We start from the raw sequence: 20,255 nt of genomic DNA, 5'->3' as shown, positions 1-20,255 counted from the left end.
ACGCGCACGCGCACACGCACGCACGCACACGCACACACACACACACACACACACACACACACACACACAGGGCATCCTAATGGGCTTGAGAAAGAAGACAGGCGATGGTTAGGCTGTCGCTATAAAGAATTCACCTTAGGTGTCCCCCCCTCCTCCCCCCCGGGGTACATTATCATTTACACCAGTGGGTTTTCAACACCTTTTTCATATCAAGGGGGTCCATTATTTATTTGGGCATTTTGAGCCACGTGACCACCACCGCTTTGATGAGATGTATTATAGACTCTCTCCAGACCCAAGACTTAAGATATTTTTTGTTGTCGTTGGATGAGATGTTTGTCCACAATTCCATGCTGTATTGATGTTGGTGCCATAGGAGAGAGATAACAGGCAAACGTTGATCAAAAATAACAATTCTTCTACATTCTCTAATTGTGTAGAGCTCTTTGAAGTCATGCAGATGTGTTTAACAATAATTTAACTCTTGAGAGCTTAAAATGAAACCAAATGGACCCGTGAGGGTCCATTTGGTTTCATTTTACACTCTCAAGAGTTAAAGATCTATTAGGGTCCATTTAGTTAACAACTCTCCATCATTTAGCTGCATGGGGGACCAACATATGTAGCCCCACAAGTACCACTAGTGGTCCCCGGACCACCGGTGGAGAACCACTGATTTAGACCCAAAAAGAAAGAAAGAAAGACAGACAGAAAGACAGACACAAAAACACCCCGATATAGAGAAACGAGTAGGTTTCCTCATCGTTGGAGCTTCTTTCAACTGTTCAACCGGGGTGTCATTTGTTATGTGTGTTTTAGAGGAGAAGATGCGCGGACCCCCCAATAATCGCCATCTAAACGCTCAACGCTGAACAGCAGAGCAGCATGCAATCAATGCAAGACAGCTTGAGCTGGACTTTCCAATAGCTTTTTGCACTAGGTTTATGGACTATAGTCTGATGATGATTGTTGTTGTGATATTAGCCTACATGCATTAATGCGTAGTCCTACCACGGAGCCGTCCATATTCCTCGCTATCTAACGTCTCACTATAGAGGAGCGAAGAAGTGATAGAGCCTTGCTCTCTCTCTCTCTCTCTCTCTCTCTCTCTCTCTCTCTCTCTCTCTGACGTCTGCATCAGATATTAAGCATCACAGTGCTTTTTCAACGTGCATTTTCTCCCCCCCCCCCCGATCGGTGACTTTGCGCTGATCTACATCATCATCTAGGCAACACGAAAAGGGGAATGAAGCTTTAATTTTTCTTTTCTGTTTTTTTATTTGGAAATAATAAGGCTGTGTGTATCCACCGCTCCTCCGGTCCGACCAGACCAACGCACGCAGCAACGGTTTTTTTTTTACAGCTGAAAACAAATTGTTGAATTTGTGGAATAGTGGTGTCGGTGTGTGTGTCGCTGCCACAGCATCACAGCATCTATCTGGAACCATGCCTCTTCTGCAGATTTGGACTGGGAAATTCCATCTTCCAATTTAAAAAAAAAACGCCATGAGACGTTGCTGCTGAACATCCAAGAGGTGTCATTTATTGTGCCAGACGTTCTTTATTTGTATTTTTTTTAAAGGGAAGACTACTTGATCATCGTATTCATTTCATTTATTTATTTTATTCATTTATTTCACTCATTTATTTTATTTCATTCATTTATTTTATTCATTCATTTTTTTTTAAAGGGATAAGACTACTTGATCATCACTTTTAAAAGTATCGTGTAGGCTGTTTTCGAGCAAGAAGATGTCTGATCTGCTGCTGCTGGTCGAGGGGCTCTGTGACCTGCACGGATTTCCATAGCTTTGGGAAGAAAAAAACAGCAGGGGGGCCAATTAAGAGCTTTTTAAACGAGTATTTTTTTAATGAAGTCATTGCATGCGTAGATGTAGGCTAGTTTATTCGATTTTTTTTTTTGATTGCCAATTTTACGTTATATATATTTTTTTTGAGGGGGGAGAGGACCACTGTCTGGCGGTTGGATTATTGAAACCATATTAGGATTTGTTGTGGAGATGTTGGGTCGTCAAGAAGACAAATTATGTGGAATTTTCTCTGCTTTGGCGGCTTTGTCCTTCGTTTGCTTTGTTCAAAGGTAAGAGCACTTTGATTGAAACCATCTCCACTTAATGATGAACGTGCATGTAAGCCATTCAGCATTCAGAATGCTGTCAATCCGTATTAACGGGGTACACACACACACACACGCACGCACGCAGGGCCCACTTAATATATGGATATTGCAAGCGATATAATGCTCTCTATAATACGATTCTGTGAGGCGCGCGCGAGCGTAAAACCACCCGCGTGCACGACATCCAGCCTTTGCCTTTGTGAAACATATAGCCAACTCCCGATATCAAAATGGTCATTTACAATTACAACGCACAGGGCGAGTTTCTGCCTCATAATCTCCTTCTTTTGGAATTACAGCCCGTTTAGGCTACAGGGCTTACTCGATGATTAGGTGAAATAATTTGATCAATCAGCCTATACGATCAATAGGTTACGGCTATGGCAATCAGCCAGATGAATTAAGCGTCCAGAGGTCTTGGCCTTTCAGATTTTCTTTTTTTTTTTTAGCAAACATGAATGACCATTAGCAACAGAATCACAGAATCAACTTTACAAACCTATATGAACTATCCATCAACACCATCAGAAATAATAGGGTATTAATACAAATTTAGGTGAGGTTGCTATTTGCCTACATGCTGTCAAATTATTAATCTAATCATTTGTGCAATAATCATAGGTCTATTTAATCCTGTGGAGGCGGCTCCACTTCCATGTTGTTGTTATTGTTGTTGTCTTTTAGTTGTTGGCTAATTAGTACCTGTAAATGGCATGTGTAGCACATCATACCCCAAACAGACTGTGAATCTCTACATGGACATGATCCCTCAAGGTATAGGCACTGGAGCTCATTCAACCTCAGGAGGATTTGAGCTACAATTGTTAGTGATTCCCTCAGATCCCCCAGTCATCCATTTTGACATTTTGGAATTTTGATTGCAGTTGGCCTCTGCCACCCCAATCATGAACTGGAATACACCAGTGATTCTCAAAGTGGGGTCCAGGGACCCCTCTTGGTTCCTTGAGGGGGTTCCAATTGAATGGACCCTTACAGGTCTGTAACTCTGAGAGCATGCAAATGGAACCAAATGGACCCGTACGGGTCCATTTGGTTCCATTTGTACTCTCTCAGAGTTATGGGGGGTCCTTGAAATGAAAAGGTTTGAGAACCACTGTGCTACACTAAATGGAACAGAGCCTTCATTAGAATCATTGGTAACACCTGTGAAGGAGAGTGATACCCAATGGACTCTTACGGGTGTCAGAGTTATGTGCGTCCTTCAAATTAAACATTTTGAGAACCCCTGGAATACACTAGGTTATAATGTAGTGCATTACAGGTGTGGAAGAATTGTCGGGCTGTTGTCAGGTCACAAACCCCACAAGTCCTCTGCCTTCCAGCAGGGTGAACATCTGCATGACATGAGCTAATTGAACCATGCAATGTCCCTGATTTATCCAAAGCAGAGAGTTTCTCTCTACCTGAGGGAATGATTTGAACTTCTCTGACACTCACCACCACACCCCCCCAACCGCTCATGCATGCGCGCACACGTGCACACGCACACACACACACACACACACACACACACACACACACACACACACACACACACACACACAGACTTCCTCTTCTCTCAAACCCCTCTCACCCCCAAAAACTTGTTCTACGCACACACACACTTTTTAGTGATTTCCTGTTCTCTCAACACCAGCCCACAATACTTGCCCTATACACACATGCGCTGCACACACACACACACACACACACACACACACACACACACATCCCAAAAAGACATGTGTCTCACACGCGCACACTCAAGTGATTTTAACCAACGTCTTCTGCTCTCACGCCCCTAAACTCATTACACACACACACACACACACACACACACACACACACACACCTCAGCTGGTGAGCTGGGCTCGACTACGTGATCCAGGTCACAGCACCAATGTTTCAGGTGTCAGTCATGGTAGCCCGGCCTATACTGTATATTCCTACTCATTAAATGTATGTATTTGGGTAGAGAACCCATACTGTAAGAGGATGTGTGTTCAAGTATTCAAAATTATTCACCATTTTTCGACCCCCCCCCCCTGAAAATAGCAGATCTACAAGCTCCCAACGCGTTGTATCACAATGCGTTGGGAGCTTGTAGATCTGCTATTCCCGACAAATGTATGAAATTTGAATTTTAAAGTGGCCGAACAGATTTGGATGCTATTAACTCCTTTTGCTGGGGACCCCCTGGAACCCCCTCAAGGACTCCTGAGGGTCCCCCCGGACCCCACTTTTAGAACCACAGATTCAAACCACTCAGCTCCACTGCACGTACGGCATATTACACTTTAAGCACTAATATTATACAAGGTTTTTTTTCATTGTTAAATGATTTCAGTCTATGTCAAAATCCAATACTTTTATTCAATTATTAGATTTTCACACACTGTAGGGACCGACTAGGTTCCTTGATCCATCTCTCCAATACCTTTCCATTAGAAAGTTACTTGTGAGAGGTATCATAATACAGCATAGACCAGTGATTCCCAATGTGCCAAGGATACTATTTCAGTGCTTTGTGCCCACTGATGCCCCCCCCCCCCCCAAAAAAAAAAGGGGAAGGCGGAAAATAGCAGATCTACAAGCTCACAACACGCCGTAGCGTGATGCGTTGTGAGCGTGGTTATTTTCTCAAGGCATTACATGTGCCTTGAGATTTTGACTTGCCCGTTTGTGGGCCTCTGGTATGAAAAAGTGTGAAAACCACTGGTGTTGACCAACTATAGAGTCAGTTGATAGCATACAGTGGATCTTGGTATAGGAAAAACACACAGGGGGGTGTCATTGCCAACATACAGTATTTGACAATTCATTCAGTCAGGGCACTTGGCGATTACTTATTTTTTTTCTCAGCGACTGTTACAGTATCAAACTGAATGGGCTATAGTACTTTGCAGATATTCAGTGGCGATGATCGCAAACAACGCTGCATTTTAGGTGTTGTTGTTTTTTTCTCCACTGAGGTCTTCTGTCCTGGGTGGCTCTACCTCTGCGACTTTTGACTTCTTTCTCAAAGGTGCTGCATTAAGTGTGACTCACAGATAAATCAATGTTCTGACACAGAGAGTCTAGACTGCACTTTATTCAGTTACCAACCACTGGTTGATTTTTTTTAAATGCAGACTTACGGCCTACCTTTTGAAATCTGACCTCATCAATGCTTAATTTTAGTTATAATATTGTGTCTTAATTTTACCTTTTTTATTGTATCTTTGTTTTAGGTTTTAGTTCAAGATTAAGTAGAAATTGATAGCATCATAGAAGACATTTACTGTTATTTGCAGTCAGACAAAGATATATGCGTCATTTTAGTGTTTGGCTCACAAGAGGTCTGCTGTAAGGAAACATAATAACTAACATCTGTATTACAACTGTCTTTCACTAGACAGAACGAATGGACTTGGGCCTTCTGTAAACATGTAAAATACCTCCCAGGATTTGTTTTCACACACACACACACACACACACACACACACACACACACACACACACACACACACACACACACACACACACACACACACACACACACACACACACACACACACAAAGTGTAAATAGGTGTAAGAAAATAAAATACCTCTACCAGCAGTATTATCCTGTTATATATTCTTGTCATTTTAACCACGCTAAACCACTGGTTCTCAACATGGGTTCAGGGGACCCCAAGGGGTCCTTGAGGGGGTTCCGGGGTCGTCAGCTGAATGATTGATCGTTATAGGAACCAAATGGACCCTTTCGGGTCTGTAACTCAGAGAGTGTACAAAGTTAAATTAACACTCTCAGAGTTAAATTAACACTGCAGGATTCAACAATATAGATTGCGGTCTCAGAGATAAACATTTTTATTTTTTTTAAATGGGGGTCGTGATCTAACGCAGTGGTTCTCAAAGTGAGATCCCGGGACCCCCTCGGGGTCTGTGAGGGAGTTCCAGGGCGGTCCTCAGCAAAATGGGGAACAGATTCATTTCACCATTACTTCCCTCCACCTCAAATGGGAGCCTGCAGTCTAATACGTAAGATCATGGCAATGTTTGAGAATCACTGGACTAATATGCATAATCAAACTGGGGGGATCCTTGGGAATGAAAAAGGGTTCAGAATCACTGCCCTAAACCTTTCGTACGCTCATGGTTTCTCTCTCTTCTTCAGCTCCTCTTCTGGGAACACAGGAATGTCCTTGGCCAAGAGCACCGTGGACAAGCTACTGAAGGGGTACGACATCCGTCTCAGGCCTGATTTTGGAGGTACGTGCAAATTATGTCTGTTCCCGGAGCTTGAGTGTTAATCTGTAGCGATCGTTTAACTCTGAAAATGTCAACTGAAAATGTTTACAATTTCACAGTTGAACTAACACTCCAGATGGACCCTTAAAGCTGCAAGCTGTACGTTTCATGCCCTGCCTGGGATTGTGCTTTATGAGCTTCAGGCAGTACTTCTTGTCAACCAGTATACAGTAGGTGTCCTATATCTCAAACCTGGGTCAACATTTCTCAATGGAAGAGTGCAGGAGACCACCTCCAACTACTGCAGATACGCTAGTTATATTATATTAACATACAGTACTCTGCCATGCAGATTAGTTCAATAACGCTTTAGTAATTAAAATAAGCTCCGGATTGAATCTTAAAAGGGTCCATTCTTACACTTTTAGTGTTGAATTAACACTCCGTCGCTTACTGTGTATCAAGGCTATTTACAAGTCAAGGCTTTTTTTTACGCAACGATATTTACTTGTCATTTCTATGAAATCTGTTGAAGAGTTAGCCAGTGGCAAAATCTAGGGAATGGCTTTGAAGTGACTGTTACAGCACCATGTCATTACTATGCATCTATTCACACATCCAAGATGGCTGCTTCTCCAGAAGTAGGGCACACATAGAGACACTGTTGAATATCGTACTTCTCCAAACCAGTTGATCGTTGAATTTGAATCAAAGTGATTATATGGTATTTTCAGTAAAATACCACAATTGATCATTTGAATCACTCATATAGTTAAAGCCATTTCACTATATTATTTAAACCAATGGTCTTTAATAGAAATGTTTTGCATGCTTTCACGGATGTAATTTTCAAACTGGACCTGAGAAAAACGACTGTATCTTCTACTGTATCTTGTATTGGCAACCATATACGTAGCTGTAGGGATGGCAGCCATGTTGGGCTGATCTCCAAAAATAGCTGATCTACAAGCTCACAACGTTGTGTGCTATCTTTGGTGAAGAGATTTGGCGTATAGAGCAGGGGTCTTCAACAGGGGGTCCGGGACTCCTAGGGGGTCCTCAGAGTTACTACAGGGGGTCCGCCGAATCTTTGAGTCATAGGAACTTTTTTTTCCATTAACCACTTGAACCCTAGAATCCCTATTCTGAGGAGAACTTTAGCCAAAAATAGCCGATCTACAAGCTCACATCGCCTCGCGCTGCGAGGCGTTGTGAGCTTGCAGATCGGCTAATTTGGCGAAGAGATTTGGTGCAGAATGGGTGAAAGAGCAGACCAAGTACAGAGCCAAAAGTCAAGTTTACTAAGTAAGTATTGAGGGTTTAAGAGGTTAGAATCCAGCACTGATGATACAAGTCTAACAACAAGTCTATGAAGCGATCTATGAAATCCATGAAGAATTATAATCTGCAATGCAATCTTAAAGGAATAGTTCACCCAAAAAGTTATTTTTTTCTATCAATTACACACCCCATGAGGCCTTGAAAACATGGAGATTTTTTTGCCCCCTGGCGTAGAGTGGAGAGAAAGTGCACCGAGTACAGAGACAACTCATGTCCAGTACAGAGGGTCTTATGTGGTTAATTCCTACGCACAGATTTACATAGGCCACTACCCATTGCCTCGCGTGGATGGTTTGGGGCATAGTATGTTTAAGGTCACTTGGTGATGATGATGTCATATGTCAACACCTAACGACCTTGGGCAATGTTCTGTGCTGGTGTCTCTACTATCCTCCTACTGGAATATAAGATTTACAGCCAACCCGCCTGCTGTACTTGTTCCTACCCTTTAAGTTGCCTCGAAACCTCAAGCCTCACAAAACACTTCCAAAACATAAAAATGCACGCACGCACACGCGTGTATTACTGTACTCGTGAGAGGACATCAGCAGTTTATGATGGTGATTTTACGAATAAATGTTTTGCCATTTTTAACCATCACCGTGAAGCTGAAAATAGCCGATCTACAAGCTCACAGTTTGGAGCTTGCAGATTGGCTATCTTCGGTGCATGACGTCGCCGGCACACAGCTAAGTAAAAAAAATCTGGCACAACTCCAAGCCTAACCCCTAAAGATAACCTCTAAATGTGTAATGCTACCCCTAAACTTATGTAATACTTTCCTAATTGTAAACTCCCCAACAACCAGTTCTCCTGTGAGGACCAGGAAACATTTCCCAAATTCTACTACTTGTGGGGACATTTGGACCTCACAAGCATAGTAATGCAAGTACGTACACACACACACACACACATACGCTCTCACACACACACATACGCTCTCACACACACACACACACACACACACACACACACACACACACACACGCGCTTACTCCAACCTATAGCCATAACCGATTTACCCATAACCATACCATCTCGTGAAACTGCAGTAAAATGTGTGTCAAATTGGGGACACCAGCTTTGCGAGGCATGAGCTTGTAGATCTGCTACTTTCGGTGCGTGACACCCGGCATGGAACTCACAGTGTGAGTTTCCCAAGCAGAGAGCAGCAGCAGCAGCAGCAGCGCCTTCCCCTCAGGCCAGAGAGCTGTGTAGTCCATCACAACATCAGTCAGCTGCTTCCGTTCTGACACAACTGCTGACGACCTTCAACTCCGCAAAGTGAACAAAGAGGGTTTTAATTTGGTGGTGCTATAGGCTCTGGGACAGATGAACCGGCACTGACAAAGATTATGTTCAGAGTAGTCTGAATTGACAGCTACTGGGGGTCCATTTCCATCGGCGCTACATGGGCGTGAATGATTCTTTGCCATTGAATTATGTCATGTTTCTGTTTGGCCAGGCAGTCCTTCCTATTTGTCTTATTTTGCTTTTGGGCTTTCCTTGCATTATTGTTCAGGTACATGTAAATTCCTTGAATCAGAATACTCACAAAGGGTACTATTACATTGGACACCAACTGTGACACTTGAACAGCCTTAGCTAACACCAGCTTGTTTAATTAAGATGCCTTTTTGCCTTTCCTAGAGAGTGAAGAGACAGGAAAGCAATTGTAGCGAGAAGTGATGGTAACCGCAATTGAGCCAGGGATGTGGCAGTTGATGACAAATCAACCGGTCAGCTACTGGTGCACGCCCCACCACCGCATTTAAGCAATAATACACAAGATAACAAGGTATACTGTATAGCTATACCCGTGTGTATCTTTCCTTCGCGATTCTTGAGAACCGTCCGACCAATTGACCAAGTCGGTCAGATAGGCGGTTGTCCAGAACCACCGATCCGACCGATCTGTTCATTTATAGGCATTTACATCCAGCTGCATGCGTGCATGTGTGCGCTTGAGTGTGCGTGCATGCATGCATGTGTGTGAGTATGCATGCGTGTGAGTATGCGTGGTTGCGTGCGTATCTATCTGTCCTTTGTGTATCTCAAGAGCTGGCCGACGGATCGACCTCAAATTCGTTCAACGAAGTATATAGGCTTAAGCGGTTAAACAACATTTTCTGCCACTTCTCACAAATGTAAATAAAACAAGATAAGACATATTGTCATATTATACCAGGTTGCTTATTTCTCTCACTAAACATGGCAACGTTTTTAGATCCCATATTCTGAGAGGACATTGAGCAACAGCGCCACTTACCATAGAGTTACATATACAGTGGCCGAACACAGTATTGTGGGTTGTCTTTAGATCCCATATTCTGAGAGGACATTGAGCCCTCATTGGCTAAAGGACCAGCCAATGAGGAAAAAGTGAAGCAAAAGTCAGGACTAGCGAGTGTAGATGTAGACCAGGTTTTGCAACCTGGTAAATTAAAACTGATTTTTTTGTTTAAGGACAAAAAAATACTTGTTGCTGCAACATTTATGCCTGTGCTTGATTACGGTGATGTTTTATGTTTATATGCATCCTCTCAGTGTCTTCATACAATCAATACACTTCATCATGGGGCATCGAGATTCATTACTAATTGTAACACACCATTGTATCTTGTACTGCATGTTGGGGTTGGCCGGCCTGCTTTGCTCTGTACAGTACATCCATAGACACACTCACTGCTGTCTTCATTCACAAGGGTACCCTGGATCTACATCCTACTTATCTTTGTTCGGAAAACTGTCGGTTACTGTCCTCACTCTGAGGATTTAGTTCTACTGACTGTCTACAATGCTTCACCGAGATTCATGCACTCTGCTCCCACTGCTTGACGCTCCTCACAAAATGAGCATAACCACCTCCAATCTAGCTTTACTATGTTTAATATCAGTGAAGATCTTCAAAATATGATGTATTTGTTATTATTTATTTTTGTCATAATATATGACGTTTACATTAGGGTCGTGAATCGTCTGCTATCTCATGATTCGATTCGATTCCGATTCTTGGGGTCACGACTCCGATTGTTTCCGATTTTTTCAAAACGAACGTTTTTTTTTATTCAAAACGATTCTCGATTCAAAAAACGTTTTTTTTTTTATTCAAAATCGATTTCCCCCGATTCAGCCCAGAACTTGCCACTTCTCAAAAATGTCATTATACAAAAATACTGGGGGAAAAGAAAATGTAATATATATGTATTTATTTATTTATTTTGAAAATCGATTTTTTGAAAATGAGAATCGATTCTGAATCGTCCAACATGAGAATCGCGATTCATATATTTATTTTTTTCCTGCGGCCCTAGTTCACATGGTTAAACTTGCAGAATGTGTCTCACGGCGGCGTGGCTCCAGTGTGGATCTTAGATTTAACCCATTGAGACCTCAAGCCGATTCTACATGTCTCCTAAATTTCTATATCAGTTGTGCTTAATCTTTTTCATGTCAAGGACCCCCAAAATGATATGAATTTGGCCGAGGACCCCCATCAAAATATGTTGTTCCAGGGACCCCCAGAAGCAAAGATTTGAGTTAAAAATGTTCACTTTAAAAATATATATATTCAAAGATTTGCACACATTTTCACGATTTTTGAATAGCCCAAAGTGTAAAATAATGCTTTTTAGCTCAAATCTAAAAATGACACAGTTCCAGGTCTTAATGGGTTAAGGTGGCCAGGCCTGTGATGTCATCTATGACGTCTATGACGTATTTCAAAAAGTATAGCACAATGTGAACAATAATGAGTATGATTCAATGTGAGCTTTAGTGAAAGAGCACACAAGAAATGTGGCAGTGTGATCAGTCCGGTGATGTACGAGATTAGCTCTGGACAGACACACAGACCCTCTTATAGAAAGAAGGCTACCTCTTTCAAAGCCATGCAGTGAAAATGAGAGGTATACGCATGTGGCCTACTGGCATGAGAAAATGTGCTGCTGATCAGCTGTTTATGAGATTAGCTCCAGACAGACACGCACAGACTGTCCCTTTTAAAGACATCTAGACCGGTGATTCTCAACCCTTTTCATGTCAAGGACTCCCAGTTTGATATGCACGAGGCCACCGATCGCCCTCTGGTACCCCAATCTATGTCATCTATATATGTGCAGTATAATCCTCAGAGTTACAGCACTGTAAGGGTCCATTAGGACCCCCTGGTGGGCCCCGGACTCAACGTTAACCCATTAAGACCGGGACGGGAACGCATCCGTGTCATTTTAGATGTCTTTGGCTATTTTTTTTTAAGCAATCGTGAAAATGTGTGCAAATCTTTGAATATATATACATTTGAACTCAAACCTTTGCTTCTGGAGGTCCCTGGAACCAAATATTTTCAGATGGGGGTCCGTGGCCAAATACATAATTTTGGGTGGTCCTTGACATGAACAAGTTTGAGCACCACTGATATCATAGCAACGTACCTTTTTTTTTCTCCAAAAAACTGTTAGGATTCAGAAGGCATTTGTAGAATCCCCCAGAAGCAAAGATTTGAGTTACAAATGTGCGCTTTAAAAAATATATATTCAAAGATTTGCTCACATTTTTAAGATTTTCCCCCAAAAATTGCAAATCTACAAGCTACAAGCTATGAGCTTGTAGAGCTGCTATTTTTGAATCACCAACGAAATCTAAAAAACGTCACCGATGCGTTCCCGGTCTTAATGGGTTAAAAGAAACAGTGGTCTAGACTCCTGCCGAGCCACGCCGCAGAGAGTCTGAAGCGGTGAGTTTTCAGACTGAGTTAAATTCACACTTGGGATTTGACTGTGTATAGAGCCAGATGAAAGGCCCAGCCTGCAGCCACTTCATTCAGACCACATCCCCTCTCCTCCTCGCCATTGATCTCTGAGCCAAACTGGAACTCGGACGGTCAGCAGACCCCGATTGGCCGCCGTTAGCGCGCCCTTTCAGTCACATACACACCAACCAGCCTATAATAACATCAGCATGTGTGATCGTCTCTCGTTCTATTCTTATTGTTATGTTTTCGTTGCTTAAACTGCTTTAAACTTTTTTTATTTGACTTGTAGCGGATTGGCGAGCAAACTTTAGCTGGTTTAAATTAGATTAGAGAAAGACTTGCCATTAGCATACGTTGCTAATGGGGAAGTCTTCCCGTGTCTTCCCCTTTTTTGCTCCCTGTTTGTGTGGATTATTGGCTTTGGCTTTAACGTCTTAACAAATAGCCCATGGATGTGTTGAACTAAGAGAGGGGAGAGAGAGAGAGAGAGAGAGAGAGAGAGAGAGAGAGAGAGAGAGAGAGAGAGAGAGAGAGAGAGAGAGAGAGAACCTGTACTAAGCAGAATTCAAATCACCCGTGTGGACTGTTGAATTTGATTAAGCAAACCACAGAAATGGATAGCTATGGTTAGAAACAGTGGCACCTTGGTTAAAACATAGCGGTAGTTATTTTGATTTTTACCCGACTATATTTGACACAATCCTAGATTTACCAGTGACTAAACTGCTTATTATGCTTATAGGGTCATTATTGTAGTGAGTATTAATCAACAATCAAGACCGATTCAAGCAGAGACTATCGGGTTTGAATCCTCCGCCTGTCCGGGCACTCACAATGAACACTGTAGAAATGACCTTTAGCGACCATTGTGGCCCAAGAAGAGACATATTTTCAGTCACACTGCACAATCTAGATTCTTGCAACATCGTGACTTGCGTTGTCATTGAGCGCTGCTTGGTTGAGAAACGAGCTAAGACCAGACATCCAATTGACATGGAAATGCATGCTGAATGGCCTATATATATGTGACTGAAATGGCTAGCTTATCTGAGCCAAATGGCAGCTTTCAGCGGCAGCCTGTGGGTGAGCAGGACTGGTTGGTTAGTGATTGGATTTAACACCCATCCTCTTTCACAGAGAGGGTCGGCATCAACATAAAGCGTTTACCAATGCACAGGTTGTGGTGTCCTGCGCGCTATTTAGCATGTAGAAACAAAGTACACACAGCTATTTTTGACATACTTTTTACACATTTTCCCCTGGCTGGGTTGTGAAGGTTCCTTTCCCGGCACCTTCTATTTATTTCGAAACTGCATTTTGGTATCACATACGATGCCATAGAGCAGTAGGGCAGCTGGTGTAAAGGCTACTTACTTAACTAGTCGTTTTGTCCGTTGTTATTAACCCATTAAGACCTGGAACGCATCTGTGTCACTTTTTTATTTGAGCTAAAAAGCATTATTTTACACTTTGGCTATTCAAAAATAGAAGATATACAAGCTCATAGCACGGCACTCGGTGCCAGATCTGCTATTTTTGTAAAATTGTGAAAAAGTGTGCAAATCTTTGAATATATATATATTCTTTTAAAGTGAACATTTGTAACTCAAATCCTTGCTTCTGGGGGGTCCCTGGAACAATTTTTTTTAGATGGGGGTCCGTGGCCAAATACGTATCCTTTTGGGGGTACTTGACATGAAAAAGAACTGTTTTTACCACTTTAACCCTGGTGTCCCAAGTTTTGGCATCTCATCATAGGTAAAAAAAAAAAAAAAAAAGTAATGTCAGATCAGGGTCTTAGCCCCAGAGTATAGTGGGAGTTAAAAAAGAAACTGGTGCAAAAGTTGGAAGCTAATTATAGGCAATCAGAATGGACTACAACAAATCTGAATGATAAATGTTTCACACAGTTTCTTGTATCTGCATGTTGAATACATAACCGTAATGGATGGCTTTCACGCTGTGCGACTCCATGAGATAATGTGTACCGATGTTTGTGACGTCCGGACAAATGGGAGTATAGCAGCAAGAAGCGTGCCGTGTTGTGAAGAAAAGGCAAAATGGCGGAAAATGGGCCGGGCCTATAAGGGGAGGTGCGTCATGATCCAAGGAATCCAGGGAACAATAAATGCTGATGGTAGGGCCTATGTTCAAGAGTTATAGGCACACATGCAAAGCGACCTGGTGTAGCACCTGCATGAGGCCGATTTGAAACACAAATAATAATAATAAAAAAGCAAAAATAGCAGATCTACGAGCTCACAACACGTCACAACATCTGGGTGCCCAGAATTCAGGGTTAGTCCCTATGGCCTCAAGGTAGAGTGAACAAGGATCCGTACAATAAGCGCCTGCATACAGCAGGGAACACCTCCATCCATACCGACGTCACAGACACATCCTTGAAGGGAAAACGGACTGGGGTAATACACGCGCAAAAAAAATATGAATAACTGACCCAATGGCCCCGATTCATAACGAGGGTCGTAAATATGGTGTAAATTAAGTTCGTAAAGGAGGTCGTATTTCTGGTACTCACTAACGGACGTGCGATTCAAAAGGGGTGTCGTATATGACAGAGACGTGCGTATGACCAGGTGTAGGATCTGATTAATCTCGAAGTCTGCATCCAACAGCATCCAACTTTAACATCACTTTACGGCACAGTGTTGCCATGTCCGCTTATTATAAGCGAATTTGCGCTTATTTTTCTGTAAAGTTGCTTGTAAATATTGGTAGAAGTGGGGTGCAGTTTTTTGGGCTTGTTTCTAAAGTGTAGTTGGTTATTTGGGCTTGCTTCACAATTGTTCAATTGTTTTAACCGGTGGTTCTCAAATATCTTTATGTCATGGACCCCCAAGTTAATATGTAGTCTAATTTATCCCTATAAGCCCCATCTGAAAATGTTTTGTGCCAGCTGGAGGCAGATTTGTGTTGTTAGAATGTTTAAAAAATCTTCCAAATATTCCACATTGTATTACAAGATTTTTGTTTAAATATAGCAGATCTACAAGCTCACAACGGTTTAATTAAAGTGCTTATAATAAATGGCCTAAGTGCCAGTTGCTTCTTTTGGGCTTATTTTCATAGACCTGGTTGCTTATTTCTCTCACAAAATCTGGCAACACCGGAGTTTAACTTCTCGTCCAAACTTACAGCTGTCGGCCGCATTGCCTTGACACTGACAGAGAACTTGAACATCATTCTGATCTGTCGTGAGTGCCACTATTGCACGATGGATCAGCTGAACGTAATGTGTAATGTTTACAAGGTTTAACCCCGCCAGCAAATAATAGACTAATAACCTGGAAAGGATATAACATGCTCACGTTATCAAAAAGATGATGTTGAAAATAAATCCAGGGATACAAGTGGAACGCTGCTATCCGATTATGGACCAGAGCTTATTGATTACTTATTGATTAAATTAGTTATTTTTTGATTAATATATCACTGTCCTACGTCTGAATGGGGAATAGATCTTCTGGACACAGCTTTCATCACTATAGTTTCCTCATCAGATGGTAACATTTATTAGGCTGTTGTGTGTGGCGTTCATGTGATCAATATACAGTAGAGTAGCCTACAGTAGACTATTAGCCTACAAATTAATACCGCGGCACGGACACTGGTGCGTCAGTCCCTCCGCAGTTTCATTAAGGAATGATAGCCTATTTTCATTATTACGTGACACTTTGGCTCATCTCTAAATGGAACCGATAGCCTAGAAAAATAAAAAGCGGTGGAATCTACATCATGTCTATATTATGCATAGGCTACAAGCAATACATCGTTTGACATTTATTTTTTATTTTTTATACATATGTGTTGACAAATGTTGGCCACATATATATTTTATTTGAGGTTTGCCTCTGTTGTAATTGATTTTGACATGAAGAATAAAGCATTCTAAAGACATACGCACATTTCAGCCCTGGTACGCCAGCCTCGGGGCTGACCTGAGAACGTGCGCACCTGACGCACAAAACACAGACCAAAAAAATCTTTATGCATCAGGTGGATATGTACGACTTGTCCTAAATGCCGGTACGTACAAAATATGGTCGCAAATCCCTTTATGAATCAGGGCCACTGTCTTCCTTCTCCTACTGGCAGCGTGCATGTGCAGTTTGGCGCTGATTAGTCCAGATGTTTGCAAGATTCACCATGTGCGTGCGCACACACACACACACACACACACACACACACACACACACACACACACACACACACACACACACGCACACACACACACACGAGAACATTATCTTCACCTCCCGGCCCTGTGGCCTGGCGAAGATAATAACATTTATTTCATGTCATTTTTTTTTCAATGTTCATCTACGTCCTATGACATGCCCAAAATAGGTTTGCGAGGGTTAATGTGGTTAAATTGCTCAATGTCTATCCAGCAGGCAAAAACATTTAATTTTATAATATGGAACTAAGAGGGGCATTCACATTTTCAGTTGAAACATTATATTAGAAATAGTTCCATGGTCCATCTGTGAACCGATTATTATTCCACTCATTAAAACGCGGGATGAATTTTCTGAAGCTTGATTAATCGATTCATTGTTTCTCCCCCAATTATATTATAATACATAAATAAGACTTGGTCCTTTTTTTCTGCCATGCACGTCCTTAGCATGAACCCCGTAACTAGCAAACAAAGCATTTGTGATTTGGATTGTAAAAGCTAAAAAGCTGTCCGAAAAGATACATTTTGCGAACAGCACAATGTGCTTCTGCTTGAGACCTTGCGCGAGATAATTTGTTTGTCTCCCCCCGACTGACTGTTTTATTATTGGTGCTGGAGGTCTCAAGCCACGGTGGGCTGCGTCTGGACTGCTGGCCGGGGCGAAGGGGGGGGGGGGAGGGGATGAATCTGCCACAGCCTCCGCGTCTGGCACCGTTATCGATTTGTGCACGGGGGGAGCTGGAATCACGGGCCACAAGCATGCAGCGTTTCCCAGCGTTTCAACCGGAGCAGAATTAATTACATTTACAATTTAGACGTTTAGCTGACACCGTTATACAGGGGTACCATACATACAAAACTTCAACCTTACAATGAGCCTCAGTTCCTACGACATTACAAGCAACCAAAAGCAAAGGCACGAGGGTTCAGAATCTAGGACAAGATTTCCTGTGATCTTAAGAGTGATCGTGAAAGAGAGATGCGTTATGTAAAAGGAACAGGAGAGCCGCACGGTAAGGAGAAAGGTAGACGCGATTTTTCCTTTTAAGGCAAGGTCATATTGGAGTGAATTTGATGTAATGGCTTCATACGGAAGTAGGTGAAACAAAGGCAAAATCGCGGTCAAGTCAAATAACAAAAGAGACGAGAGAGGTCAGCTTATATAGCCGTCACCTCCATCACCGATTCGTCCTTATGTAGGACGCATGTTAACTCTAGCTGTCGTCACCACTGAAATGGGTTTTAGGATCTCCTCCATTAACAAAGCACGAGGGTAACATTTCACACGTACCGTGCATGTGTCTTAATGCTGCTAAGCGGGCCTCTCATTGCCGCCACGTGACGCACGCGAGGCACATGTGCGCGCGCACCGGAGTATGTGACAAAATGACATCCCAACTGATCATATCGTCACTATATTTTGATCTACTGAATAAGTACGCTGCAGAATGAAACAAAAGCTGCGATTGGAAAGTGTCTCATAAAGCTGCTTAACAGAAAATTATGCTGCACAGGTCATTTGTGTGCTCACACATGCACTACCGCTGACCGTAGCGGTCATTAGGGTGAATGCCCCTGCGTTATTTTATTTAGTTGATAAATTACTATTCCAAATGACCGAGGTAAGCACTTTTTTTTTTTGCGTCTGTGACTTTGGGTACCGCTTGTAGTTGTGAACAGAATGTTTTGTTGTAAATGACTAGCCAAATGTTACTGTACATAAAGACTCAACTTGTTTTCAGTTCTGGTCCCGGAGGCTTAGTAATGCTAGGTTTCTACTCGGAGTCTAAATTAGTCGGTGGTTAGACGTCAACAGCAGTGTAGGTACATTAACCCATTAAGACCGGGAACGCATCTGTGTGTCATTTTTTAAATTTCTTTGGCTATTCAAAAATAGCAGATATACAAGCTCGCCCCCCCCCCCCTACCAAATAAGAGGCACACCAAATCCCCATATAGTGATAAAAGTAGTTCCAAACAACAGGTGGTGGAGGGTAAGCAGGATTTTTTTAAGATCAGGGCATTCAGCGGCATGATACAACCTGGACAGTGGCAATGAACAGCAAAGGAAGAGGACAGACCTCCTCCCTCGAATCGTGGCACGGTCCCATTAGTGACGTGACTGGTTGAAAATGGGAGAACGTGGCGCATGAAACCGACCAATGGGCCGCCAGCGAGAGCTCTCTCGCTGAACTTGTCGTTGCACTCTTGCTCATTTATTTTCGATGGAGTACGACAAAGTGTAATTAGGCTTTAGGCTATCCCCCGATTTTCAGTTGTGGCTTGCAAATTCATAAAATGACCAGAGTCTCGTTATGAAGCTTTGCTCATGATAGTTAAGTAGTAATGCAGGGGCCGATTTCCAGGTATGTGCAAAATGTACTTGGCAAATACCCCCAACAATAACCAAATGGGACACAATTCTATTCTGATTTTATTTATGAAGACAAAACAACAACTAATCTGCGAAAATAATTCCGGACAATTAACCCATTAAGACCTGGAACACAACTGTGTCATTTACATTTTTGGCTAATCTTTTTATTTTTTATTGTGAAAATGTGTGCAAATCTTTGAATATGTATATTTTGAAAGTGAACATTTATAACTCAAATCTTTGCTTCTGGGGGGTCCCTGGAACAACATATTTTGAGATGGGTAGTCCGTGGCCAAATGCATATAATTTTGGGGGTCCTTGACATGAAAAAGTTTGTGAACCACTGATATTTTAGCAACATACGTTTTTTTCAAAAAAACTGTTAGGATTTAGAAGACATTTTGTCGAATCGGCCTGCAGGTCTTAATGGGTTAAAAAAAAAAAAGAAAAACATAAAAAACATAACACACACACACAATCGCAGACCAGGAATCAGGTCCCTTAGGAGGACTGAGTTAGGGCTGTTTTCACCAGGGGGGCTGAGCGAGAACGCTCCTACCGTACCGTACGCCCAGAAACGTTGACTAATCACTTTCGGCCACTTCGCTTGAATGGATGAAACAAGCCAAGTTGGAAAGCACAGCGAGATGCAGGTCAGCCCCTCTCAAGGGACACTTTAATTCACGGTTGGAAGTCATTGATAGAAGAACGCAGCTTATAAATCTCGCAAAAAAGCCAGGTGCTTTTGTTGTTCCTGGAGGGCCTGAATGCAAACAACTATATATGCTTTGTATACAGTAAAATCCTCAGTGTTGATCTAACTGTGAGAGTCTAAAGATGTATCTTTTTTTTTTTACAATCTCAGAATGATATTAACACTGAGGATTTTACAATGTATATTCATACTTTTGTTGTTGCTTGTCCTAATGGATTTAGGGTAGGGGTGTGCCGATATATCGTCCCGCGATATATCGCGATACGTTTTTGCGACGATATGTATCGTTTTGGAAAAAAAAAATATCGTTTTTGAAAAAAAAAAAAAAAAAAAAAAATTTTTTTTTTTTTTTTTACAATCATAATAATCAGGCATGCAAACGGCCCCGAAGTGAAAAGAGTGACAACATGTTTTTTTTTTCGGGTCAGGTGTCATACTATTTGGATTCAAAACGGCTATTGTAGCTGAAAAGCTACAAGTTTGCATGTCTGAA

At 42.1% G+C, this 20,255-nt stretch overlaps 1 protein-coding gene across 1 annotated transcript in view; it reads left to right on the top strand.

Annotated features, from left to right (window-relative positions):
- Positions 1 to 2,021: 2,021 nt before the first annotated feature.
- Positions 2,022 to 20,255, top strand: part of gabrb4 (gamma-aminobutyric acid type A receptor subunit beta4) — a gene marked incomplete at both ends in the record, with an annotated part of 76,102 nt that continues 57,868 nt past the window's right edge. Inside the window, 2 exons of the mRNA XM_084075192.1 lie at positions 2,022 to 2,101; positions 6,302 to 6,396. Of these exons, the coding sequence (XP_083931318.1) occupies positions 2,022 to 2,101; positions 6,302 to 6,396 (175 nt within the window). The remainder of the gene's footprint in view (positions 2,102 to 6,301; positions 6,397 to 20,255) is intronic.

The sequence above is a fragment of the Gymnoscopelus microlampas genome, assembly GCF_963454915.1.
Source record: "Gymnoscopelus microlampas genome assembly, chromosome: 12".
In the NCBI taxonomy this organism is placed as follows: Eukaryota; Metazoa; Chordata; class Actinopteri; order Myctophiformes; family Myctophidae; genus Gymnoscopelus; species Gymnoscopelus microlampas.
Note: the sequence above shows the minus strand (reverse complement) of the source record. Positions and strands in the feature narration are given on the sequence as shown.